Below are 12,685 nucleotides of genomic sequence, written 5' to 3' on the forward strand. Positions count from 1 at the left end.
GCTAAAGATCTGATGCGATGGTTTGTTGAGTATTTACAAACTCAAGGGGGAGTGTTGCAGTCATATTTAGAATAGGATTGTGATTTTGTAAATCCTAAGGAATCTGGGAAAGTATCTTATATTCCTATTAGGATTAGATTACCTATTAAATATTGTAATCCTAAAGGGAAAGGTTTTACCCTTCCTACTACTATAAATAAAGGCACAATGGGGTGAATCAAACACACCTCACAATTAAATCAATCTCTCTTCTCTATAATTGTGGTCGACCCCCCCTCTCTCTAAACCCTAGATCGTTCAATCAAATAGGCCTACAACAGATAGGATGATGAAATTTAATATTGAATAAGGTTAATTAAGGGGATAAGTAGATAATATGGTAATTTATCATTCTTTTAAAGTAGGTTAATTATATTTAATATATAATTATTGAATAATATGTTTTTTTAAAAGAAGAACATACATATATATGTGAGTATTTTAAGTAGATAATATGGTAATTTAAAATAGAAGACAACAAAACATTATTTATATATCCTCATAAAACATTATTTTAAGTAGATAAGTAAATAAAAAATAAGACAACTCAGTTGTGGGTGGTTGAAAACCAATCAATTACTCTAACCCACCACCCCACGTTTCTCAGATAATCCAAGGTGGAGTTCGGATATTACTGCCCTTGACCCCTTGGAAAGTGGAAACCCTTCATTTTAAATTTATTTTGTTTTTTCTTCTTCCTGCAGAACTCAAACTTTCGTTTCTTCTTCTCCCTCGTACAACCAGGCTGAAATCCAAAAGCCAAGCTTAAAACCAATCAATTGCTCTCTCTCTCTCCCTTCGCGCTTTCTCTTCGCTCGTCCACGCACAGAGGGCAAGCTGCAGAAATTCTGCATAAGGCTCCGCTGATATGATAAAAATTGAGAGTTGCAGATCCGATGAAGAGCTATAGCGAGATTCAAAATGCCTAGGGTGCCGCCTAGCACCACTTAGACCGCCTAGAGCGCCCAGTTAGTGCGTATGCGGCCGCCTAGATTTTCCCTGCCTTAACCGAACATTTTGGCCTAAATCGGATCGGAGCTCCACCGCCCAGCGCCTAAACGCTGCCTAGCCCGATTTTTAAAACACTAAAATTTACATAATTAATCAGAATTAAAGAATATCCATATCACTTATTTATTATACTTGTAAATTACTAATTTTACCCCGAAACATTCATGTGTTCCATGCGTGGAAAGAGGCTAAAACTAGAAAACGCTAGGTCTTTTGTCTCTTTTGTGGTCAATCTCTTAGACTTTGAATTACTTCTTCTTTGTCCATTTCTTAATTAATATGTCATTAGTCTCGTGCTCTTTTACCCCACTACAAAGCACAAAAAATATTCTGGAAATTAGATATAATAAGTAGATTGTTGTAGGCCTATTTGACTGAACTGTATACAAGATAGAGAGGAAGAGGGGCCAGCGGTAACAAAGAGAAAAGAGAGATATGTAATTCTGAGGTGTGCGTTGTATCTCCCCTTTATGCCTTTATTTATAATAGTAAGATAGGTAGAATCATTACCCTAATAAGATTACATCTCTAAAAGGAATTAAACTACTAAAGGGAATATACAAAAATACTCCTAGATATACTAGGATTTACACAATCACATTCATAATCCAATAGGATTGCAACACTCCCCCTTGAGTGTGTAAATACTCAAACAAAATGTCACATCAGATGTTCAGCATATGAGTTAGAACAGTTGATGAAGTTGAGACACAATGGGTGAATACGAGTCTCACATATAAGAAAGTAGGTATGTATTGGTAGTAAAACTCACAAAACCTCGCTATGGTAAAATCTAAGGCAAGTGAAAACCCATAGACTAAGGAGAAAAGTGAAAAGTATGCATAATGTCTAAAACAAACGTCAAATGGGACGAAAGTAGTGAACTCAATGGAGTATGATCATCCATGGATGGGTGGCTCATCAAAACCTCGTTAGGTAGCAAAAACCAAGTGGGAAAATGCTTTTAATCGTAGAAAAAAATAGTACATTAAGATCAAGTGAGTATGCTTCAGGTACTCCCCCTGAGTTAGACATAACTTCCAAATAAGATAACTACAAGCAATTCAACTTAGATAAGTTATGCATACTTCCTTGGAAGAGCTTCTAAAAAGTAAACTTGGGCAATGACTTGGTGAAGAGATCGACCAAGTTGTCTTGGGAACATATTTGCTTGACTTCAATGTTTTGATGTTGTTGTTGCTGGTGAAAATAAAAGAATTTCGATGTTATGTGTTTGGTGTTGTCTCCCTTGATGTATCCTTTCTTTAACTGCTTGATACATGTTGCATTGTCTTCAAAGATCGTCGTAGGAAGGTCAACGATAGAAGTAAGACCACTAGTGCTTCGAATATGTTATATGATTGCTCTCAACCAAAAGCAATCTCACAAAGCTTCGTGTAAGGCGAGAACCTTAGCATGGTTCGAAGAAGTCGCAACTAGCCTTTGCTTGGTAAACCTCCAAGATATAGTGGTATCTCTAACGGTAAAGACATAACCCGTTTAAGAACGTGCCCTATGTGAGTCAGACAGATAACCAGCATCTGCGTAACCAACGAGGCCGGAATCAATCTGATGACCCAGGGGGCGAAGGCTTCTCTCGAGGATTCATGGGTGTAAAACAAGCCCAAATCTGCCATACCCTTAAGGTAACAGAAAATATCTTTAACACCATTCCAGTGTTTGCGTGTAGCCGCATTGCTATATCTAGCCAAAAAATTAATAATGAATAAGGTGTCGGGTCTAGTGTATTGAACCAAGTACAATAAAGCACCAATTGCACTTAGGTATGGAACTTCAGGCTCCAAAATATATTTCCCATCCTCCTTAAGACGGAAGGGATCACATTTAGCATCTAGAGTCCGAAGACCATAGGAGACTCGAAGGCTTCTCTTTATCCTTATTAAAATGTTGCAACACCTTCTGGGTGTAGTTTAATTGATGTAGTAGGATTCCATTAGAACAATGCTTGATCTCCAGGCCGAGACAATATTGAGTTTTCCCAAGATCTTTCATCTCAAATTTCAATTTCAAGTGCGCGTCAATTTCCTCAAGCTCTATGGGAGTTCCAATGAGGTTCATGTCGTCGACATAAACTGCAACGATCGTAAATCTGGAATGTGACTTCTTGATAAACACGCATGGGCATAGTTCGTGGTTCACATGACCCTAACTTTTCAAATATTCACTCAGACAGTTATACCACATCCACCCGGACTGTTTCAATCCGTAGAGTGATCTCCTCGATCTAATAGAGAGAGTGTTCCGTGGTCTAGAACTATTTAAACTAGTCAATGGAAGTCCTTCTGGAACTTTCATGTAGATTTCCATATCTAGATCCCTATAAAGATATGCGGTTACCACGTCCATAAGCTGCATATTCAATTTTTTGGAAAATACCAAACTGATAAGGTAGCGGAGCATTATGACGTTCATTACAGGGGAATACGTATCCTCATAATCAATCCCAGGGTGTTGAGAGAAGCCTTGCTCTACGAGTCGTGCTTTGTATCGCACTATTTCATTCTTTTTATTACAATTTCTCACGAAAACCCACTTATAGCCCACGGGCTTCACATGTGGTGGAGTATGAGCTACAGGCCCAAACACCTTACATTTCGTGAGTGAATCGAGTTCAACCTGGATTGCTTATTTCCAGTTTAACCAATCCATTATAAGTCGACATTCATCAACGGAACGTGGTTCAATGTGATCCATAAGCATGATGTCAGAAGCAACAGTATACGCGAATGCATCATGACAATCTTCTCATTTCAATTTCAAACCTCATCCAATACTGCGTAATGGACCAAAATCTCATGATTCTCGGGAGATCGGTATGTTTTATCTAAAACATCATCGTAATTTAGAATAACCTCATACGTTGGAACAGATGAGTAAACAATTGTCGGATTCAAACTAAGCTCACTAGTTTATGCCAATTTCCTATTCTGGGGTTGTGAATCTTTTGAACCAGGAAGCCTGCCACACTTCAGGGTAGGAACAGGTAACTGGCTAGCCGCCAATGTACCTTGCCATGTGGGAGGTGCGACCGCCTCACCTTTAAGGTTGGTCCAGCCTTCCACGGTGATCGTACAACGTATGTTAAGTACGTTCATCCTTGCAGGTACGTTTGTAGCGAGTATATATGATCTCATCATCTTTGCTAGATCAGTAAAAGCATCAGGTATACTTTAAGCGATGCTCTAAAGATCTAGAATACGTCGCACTTCAGTTTTAGACTGAGGGGTACGGGGATCTAAATGAGACATAGTGGGAGTAATCCACAGCAATTCGCGGTGTTCTACATGAACGTTAGTGATCTTATCTCCCCCTAATGATGGGAAAATTGTCTCATCGAAGTGACAATCTGAAAAAACCCTAAGTAACGAATTATGGATGGAAAATCATAACCAACATAGATTCTCATTTTTCTTCGAGGATCCATTTTGGTACATAATGGCAGCACTATTTGTAACGCCCCAACCGGCCAATTTTTTTTTTTTTCAGGAATACATTTAATACTAGGCCAAAATGTCATTGTCACCCTTTAGGTTAACAACCATTCTAACATTTCTTTCTTTGATGATTTTCCACTAAAATTTAATCTCGTTTATTTTATGGCTGCATCTAACTTCTTGGTAGATTGCCTACGTACACTTTTGAGGGATCAAGCCAATCGTAGTTCACAATTCATTTTTAATTCATTTCCAAAGATATTCAAGTCACTCTCTAACCAATGTAGGCCCACTAAACTTCACTTAATCTCTTGTAGTACTAATTTTAGTATTTAGAACGTTATGAGACATGTTGACCAAAAGTCAACTCTCGGTCAATGGTAGGGTCCACAACTCTTCGTAATTGGATCCGGAAGATCCGCACATCAAATTTTCGATCCGTAACTTCCTAAGGTCCTCACTATGCTCATAGAACATCATACTAAAATCTTACCATGATCCAACAGTCGGATCTATCAAAAATTTCAGTGGCGGTTAACATTTTATTTTACGAACTTAAATATCCAATTCGAGAAGATCCGTACGTCGGATTCCGTAAGTTTCTATGGTCCTCAAATATTATGTACTATAATGTATCAAAGTTTGGTGACAATTCAATAGTTGGGAAAGGCCCCAATTTCACTCGAACTCACTGGAAACCTTAGAAATTGGTGGCTTCGATCCGTCACCTCTGGTGCTCCGCTGCCCCTATAGTTGTTTGGGCTTTGTTCCAAACCTCATGAGGAGTAGTTTGATGGCAGTGGTCGATTGTACTACCTTCAAAAATAGAGGAATTTAGTCGTACACCCCACGAACCCGCGATGAGTTTATCACGAAATCAAACCAATTTAACTCTGTTTCTTTGATGAAATTGGAAGAGGAAGTGGTGCTAGGTCAATTCCAAGTGGTGTGTGGCTTTTAATCACCGGAGAAATCGCCTTAAAAGGCGTCAGAAACCATGGCTTTTGCCAGGTTGGTTGGCGAGTCAAGGGATGGCCCGATTTGGTTGAGTTGTTAACCCCCCCCCCCCCCCCGCGGTTCCTCTCTTTTATCTCCTCTCTCTTGTCTGTCATTGGTCACTCCCCCTTCTCTTTCTCCCCGATTGGGTAGCTCCCTCCTTTTTCCTTCTTCCCTCTTTTTCATTTTTTTTTTCTTATTTCCCCTCTCCCCGTTTGTCCATCCTCCTCCTCCCTTTTCTTTTTATTTATTTATTTTTTCTAATTGGTCCCTTCCCAATATAATACCCAAAAATATTAAATTTCTATTTTATTTAAGAATTTCTAACGTCCATAACTTTTCGTTTCTTGTTCCAATGGAAGAATGGTTTTTGCCTACGTGCTTGTAGAATCGTCCTCTATCCAAATATATCAAGAATATGATAAAATATGTGAGGATAAAATACATCCTCGTATAATTACATTGAGCCAACTAGGGCATTTTCATCTTTTCACTTATTGGCCGTAAATATAAATACGTCGTAACCACTAATACGACTACAAAATACTTAATTTAATAATCAAAATCAGGAACAGGATTTCACATTTCCCCACTGAAATATTCTTAACCATTTAGTGATTCATTTCCCTACTTTGCCCACATATTCATAAATATGAATATCAATTTCATATACTTAATTTTTTTTTTCAAGATATTACACTATTGGCACATACACTGCGCACTAAACACACGTAAATGCAAGACGTCAGGCTCGTATCTAGTAACCAACTATAACTGTGAATGAGGTTAGGTAGCGGTGGGCCTTAGGTGAACCAACATAGCTACGTGCAATATTGCATAGCCCTAGGCAGATACCGGCAAATTGGTTCACATAACCAAAGTCCAACGTATCATTTGAAAGTGATTTATGAAAGCTTCTGTCATGCTGTTTTGGGTGTGAACATTGGGTACAAAATGTTCTACTTCAATCCCAATAGACATGCAATAATCGTCAAAGGTTTGTGACGTAAACTCTCCAGCATTATCCAGTCAAATCAACTTGATCGGATAATCAGGGTGGTGAGCCATAAGCTTAATAATTTGTGCTAGGAGTTTCGCAAATGCAGCATTGCGTGTGGACAATAAGCAAACATGTGACCATCACGTCCATATGCATCAACCAACACCATGAAGTATCTAAATGGCCAGCATGTTGGTTGGATAAGTCCACAAATATCCCCTTGAATCCTTTGAAGAACCTTAGGGGGGTCGTGAATAATCTTTGTAATTGAGGGTTGAATGTTCAACTTCCCCAGGGAGCATGCTTTGTAAAACAGATGGCCGGGATAAGATTTTAAGTGATGCCCATGAGATACTTTAAGGATACGATGCATCATATCTCGTCCGAGATGTCCCATTTGATCATGCCAAAGCAGAAGAGTGTCCTGGAACCCAGCCATAGGGTCTGCCATGTGGTGTGTCTCAAGGGCTCGAATGGTTGTTATGTACAACCCACTCGGGAAATGTTCCAGCTTCTCGTGAATACATTTCCGGCAATATTCATAAGAAGTGATACAAAAAAATTTAGAATCATGCTCTTCAGTGGTTTCAACATGATCTTGATTATCTTGAATATCTTTAAAACTTAACAACGTTCTTCTGAAATGTGGAAAATAAAGTACCTCTTTAATGGTTAATTCAATACCATTGGACAACATTATATGAGCCTTTTTGTATCCTTCTATCAGATTGGATGGGCCTGAGAGGGTTGTCAGAGGTGCATTCTTAGGTACGAAGTTAATAAAATAGTGTTTCTCACGTAATAAAGTGTGCGTGGTTGCAATATCAGCCAGACAACTAACTTCCCCACTAAGGGTATAAAAATAACTTAACATGTCTTAGAAAAATAAAACTTTATTCTTCCATAGGAGCATATGCCTCCTTAAAATCTGAAAGCTCTAGAGTTGTAGTAGCATCTTCGGGATGTTCCACATGCACAAAGTTAGTCTCACGAGGGGAATGATACTTGGCAATAGCCTCGGGGGTAGCTCGGCATACGGGCGACCAATGATCTTTTGATCCACAGTGGTAGCGCATGTCCATTTTAATGGAATCCGAGTGAATGATAACATTTCCCTTATTCTTGAAGTTTGGGGCCTTAGAGGGCAAGGATTTGGCGCTTCTGGGTCAAATTTCCTCCCTTAGGTGGGCCTCTGTTCTATGGACCTTGGGCCCATAGTGGGCCTTGCCACCCATTACCACAGTCATGATGGGGTTTCCATCTGTTATGGCTGCTAGAATTGGTCGCATGCACTTCAGGCGGAGCATTCAAGCCAGTAGGTCGAGCTTAATGATTTTTCATCAAAAGCTGGTTCTGCTTTTTAGCAAGAAGTAGAACAGATATCAAATCCAAAATTTTGGTGAACTTTTGTGCCCTATATTGTTGCTGCATGATAATATTGGTGGCATTGAATGTTGAATATGGAAAGCCATACACATACATTGTAGAACATTCGGGTTCTATAGACATGTATTGGTTTAATTTAAGCATGAAAGCTACGAGTTTCATATGGTAAATTTTGAATGAAAACTTCGGGTTACAATTCAAAATTCTTTACCCATTCATAATTAATGTATATTTTTTTTGTTCCAATCATATTAATAGATACAAATTCATTCAAAATTCAAATTATTATTATTATTATTAAAAAACTCAACAACAAAACAAAAACAATTTATGCATAACCTTCGGTACCTTATTTTATTCATAGGTAGGGAAATATTGGTACATAAGTTTCGATACGAATGTATTAGTACATAACTTTAGATACCTTAGTTTACTCATAGGTACAAAAGTGTCGGTACGTAAGTTTGGGTACGAATGTATATGTACAAATGTGTCAGTATGTAACTGTAGTATCAATATGTACATAATATGCATATACATATATATATATATGGAGGAATTCATGCACAATAAAAAATATATAATAATATATGACTTTTCTTATTGTGAGAACAATGATAAGTAACATTTTTATTATTTATGAGAATCAATATATAACCTACAAACAAAAAATTCCAAAGCGTTTTTACTAGAAAGTTAGAAACGCATTTTATCTTTTACTATAAAAAAAATGTGTCTTATGTACTTCTTCAGAAAATGTTTTAGTTGCTTTTCAAAAGCATTTTTATGACCCAAAAATATTTCTAGCTAAAGGAATAAACCGAATAAGGCCAAGCCCAAGAATGACCATTTTACGGTTACTTCTCAACAAACTTCTTGTCCACTTTTAAGAGTGACCAAGCACCAAGGTGTTTCCTATTCAACAAAATATGGATTGTGGAAAGGTGGATTTTAAGATTTTCTTTTGTGAAAATTTTCGTAGTTATAATGGAAAAGGTAGAGAGCAACCAAAATTGTAGATTCTGAGGATAAATGGTTCACCTTCTAGAGGTGAGATTGGTAAGAAGCACAAACTATCCACCTTTTAAGAGCAACACAAGACTTGCGTGGGAGACCCAAATTTCTAAAACCAAAGGATCATTCAAAGCCCTTTTTTTGGGATAATATTAGGGTGATTAAATTTGTAGACAATTTTGTAAACTAAATAATATAGAAATTAATGATTAGATTATTACTTAAGCATTGATAAACGTGTTAATTTTATATTAGTGACATCTCATTTAGATTGCAAATTTTGTCTTTAAATTTAGTCTCCCTAGCATTACTCAATTTACAAACTAAACGATGTGTCATCAATAGGAATGAGTATGTTTATCAATATTTAAGTAATAAATCAATCAACAACTTTCATGTCCTTTAGTTTTCAAAGTTTTATCTACAAATTTAATCTTCATAACATTACCCTTTTCTTGAAGAGTCAAAACTGTGAGCAACAAACCAACCTAACTCGCCTTTTTTGGCCAATTGACTCCAAGTCGCAAGCAAGAAATACAGCTTTTCTATAGTACATGTTCTTTGCACCTCTAGCTTTACAAGGCTGATAAAGACTCAGTTTGAAACATTTTCATCTGCAAATAACTTTGTGCATGAAAACTTGATAATGAAAGGCTTTTCTACAAATGAAATTTGTGTTTCCTCTTCTCAAACTTCAAACTGCACATCAACCAGTGGCCATTCCAAAGATGACCAAGAAATGGGGTCTAATGCAATGTCAAATGGGGGAAATGTCTTGAGAAATTCAATGTTCTTGTGTTTTCCACTCCAGATAAATCCAAATCTTGTACGCGCGGTAAGAAAAGGTTGAGCCTTTCAAAATTCTCTAAACAGTTAAACATGAACTATGTGATGCAATTTCAGGACAATGGTTGCATGCTTATTTTTAGATCCCTTACTATTGAGTGTAATTTCATTGTTCTACAATATCTTAAAGCATGCAGGTTTTGGCTGAGATGGTGGGGACTTTTATCTTGATGTTCTGTGTATGTGGGATCATAGCAAGCACACAGCTGATGAAAGGTGAAGTAGGTCTTCTGGAGTATGCAGCCACAGCAGGTTTAACAGTAGTAGTTGTTATTTTCTCCATAGGGTCTATCTCCGGTGCTCATGTCAACCCTGCTGTCACATTGGCCTTTGCCACCTTCGGTCATTTTCCATGGTCCAGGGTACGTACTTAACCATTCCAACCTAATCAACCCTTAACTCAATCATTTTTTACGGTTTTTAAGCACTAAATTAATGTTGTTTTCATGTAATTTCAAGGTTCCTCTTTACACATTGGCACAAACACTGGGTTCTGTTCTGGCAACATGTATTGGAAGGCTTATCTATGGCATAAAACCAGATCTCCTCACTACCAGACCACTGCAAAGCTGTGCTTCTGCCTTCTGGGTTGAGCTCATTGCAACTTTCATGATTATGTTCCTAGCTGCGTCATTGACACATCAAGCTCAAGCTGTAAGGAAAAAAAATTCCGTCCTTTTTCTTCTATAGCTTATAGCCGGAATTGTTAGCTTGGTATACATTGTTTCCCTCATTCTCTAATAGATTAAGTTTTTGGGATCATTGACAAAAGAAAGAAACAAGAAGTGGCCGAGGTTTAAATCTTTATCTAATTAACATGGTACCGAAGGTATGAGGATTGGAAGCGTAAGGTAGGGTTTCGAACTTAGGACTATGATACCATGTCCTGAGTTCGAAACATTCAATCCTCATTCTCAAATTATTTTCATATTTATAATGTTGTGCCTACTTATAAGAATATTTAACAAGTGATTCTTGCGTTCACTACTCGAAACTTTTCTTCAGGTTGGCCATTTGTCTGGATTTGTGGTTGGCATTGCCATCGGACTAGCTGTACTAATCACAGGGTAGGTCTATACAATTACAAAACCTACAAATGCTGCAATTGCATAAAGTCATTGAATTTTTTTATTTAATCTCAAATAAATCTTTTTGTGGTATGTATGCATTGCAGGCCTATTTCAGGAGGGTCAATGAACCCAGCAAGGTCACTGGGACCTGCAATTGTTTCATGGAATTTCAAAGACATATGGATATATATATGTGGACCAACTGTTGGAGCTGTCGCCGGTGCTCTACTATATCAAATTCTTCATCTTCGATGCCCGCCACCCTGCAGTCCCAGTAACTCTTCCTCTCCAAATATACATCTGCTAGGGCAACCCTTGGCCTATGGAGCAACCTAATTAGTGAACAAATGATATTGAATGGGAAAAATTGTTGACTCAGTTGCAACAGTAATCAAATTATATGAAGCTGATCATGTAGTTACGTGACATTACTCCAAACAACACATCAACTGTAACTGCATTACAGAAGCACTAGTAATACGAGAAAACTAAAATAAAAAAATCATCTTATGCTAGAATAATTGGTGCCAATTTCTTACCGACTTTCTTTGAATTGGTAAAAGGAGCATGTGTCACTTGCTGGTCCAACAATAAAACTGAAATTTGGTATCAATGTAACCAATTTTTGAGCTCCCTACATGTTTTTTTTTTTTTTGAGTACTGAGCTTGAACCAACTCCAGTTTACTTATAACTATTGGTATTTCATTGATGCAGTGGTCCAATTGAAAAGAAAATTTGTAACATGTGAAATGAACCAAGATTAAAACAAATCATGCGACTATTGGTATTTCTTTGATGCAGTAGTCCAATTGAAAAGGAAATTTGTAACATGTGAAGTAAACCAAGATTAAAACAAATCATGCAACAAGTTTTTCATTCAAGAATGGAAAGGAGTTAGATTAGGTAAATTGTGAACACACAATGGCTGCCTTCTTAAGATCGTCAAAATCTCATTAAATTTTAAAGCATAACAAGCAATTCGCCAAAGTTTTAAAACTCTTGGAGTTTCTTGGCTTTCAACTTCAAGAGATTTACTCATATATTTAACAGGAAAGAGCTACGGAAGTTGTTGAAAAATGCAAAAAGTCTCGTATGAAAAATTAACAAAACAAAAGCAAGAGAACATTTTTTATAAAACCAATACTTAAAAAAGATGTTACTACTAGTAATACGAACATTTTTTGTGATGAGTAAGGGATACTACTGGAAGCAACCAAACTCCACTTCAGAGATGATCATTTGGGCTAAAATATCTTTGGGCCACTAAAAATGCCCAACTCACCGGGTGACATTCTAACCCACAACTTCGACAAAAGAATCCACCTTTCGCCAACCATGCTGACCAAGTTGAGGTCTCATCTGCAAGTGTTGAAATTCTATCTTTGTATCACGTACCAAACCTTGTTCAAGTCTTGATAAAATAAAAAAATAAAAAATAAAATAAAAACCTTGTTCAAGTCTGGGTGTCCCATCTGAAACCTTGCATTGTCATATGCGTCCTTGGTGTCGATTGATTAGCACATTCTGTATATATCCTATGAAAAGGCCCAATTAGGAATGAGATGCCGTTTTGTGGAAAGTGAGACAAAACCGGAAAACAAAATCTTGCTCCTAAAATTTTTTATCTCCTTAAATTTATCCGACTCTACCAAAATTAGTCACTTATACTCATTTCTTTGTAACACATCCATTTTTAAGGTAAAGCCTTAAGCTTGTTAAGAAATTTATCATAACACCTTAGCTTTCAATTGTATTATATGCTCACATAGTGCCTTGATTCCCAAATTATTGACAACTCATTTTTATACATCACAATTCTCACTTGATCACCACCTCTCTGAAGAACAACATCTACATGAATATTCTT

General features: G+C 37.2%; 1 protein-coding gene across 1 annotated transcript; it reads left to right on the top strand.

Moving 5' to 3' along the window:
* Positions 1-9,495: 9,495 nt before the first annotated feature.
* Positions 9,496-11,322, top strand: LOC126606851 (probable aquaporin NIP7-1). Its single transcript, XM_050274234.1, has 5 exons — positions 9,496-9,736; positions 9,885-10,109; positions 10,207-10,401; positions 10,753-10,814; positions 10,922-11,322. Exons 1-5 carry the CDS (start codon positions 9,548-9,550, stop codon positions 11,151-11,153), a joined length of 903 nt encoding a protein of 300 aa, XP_050130191.1. The 5' UTR covers positions 9,496-9,547; the 3' UTR covers positions 11,154-11,322.
* The last annotated feature ends 1,363 nt before the right edge of the window (positions 11,323-12,685 follow it).

This window comes from Malus sylvestris, chromosome 16, assembly GCF_916048215.2.
Source record: "Malus sylvestris chromosome 16, drMalSylv7.2, whole genome shotgun sequence".
Lineage (NCBI taxonomy): Eukaryota > Viridiplantae > Streptophyta > Magnoliopsida > Rosales > Rosaceae > Malus > Malus sylvestris.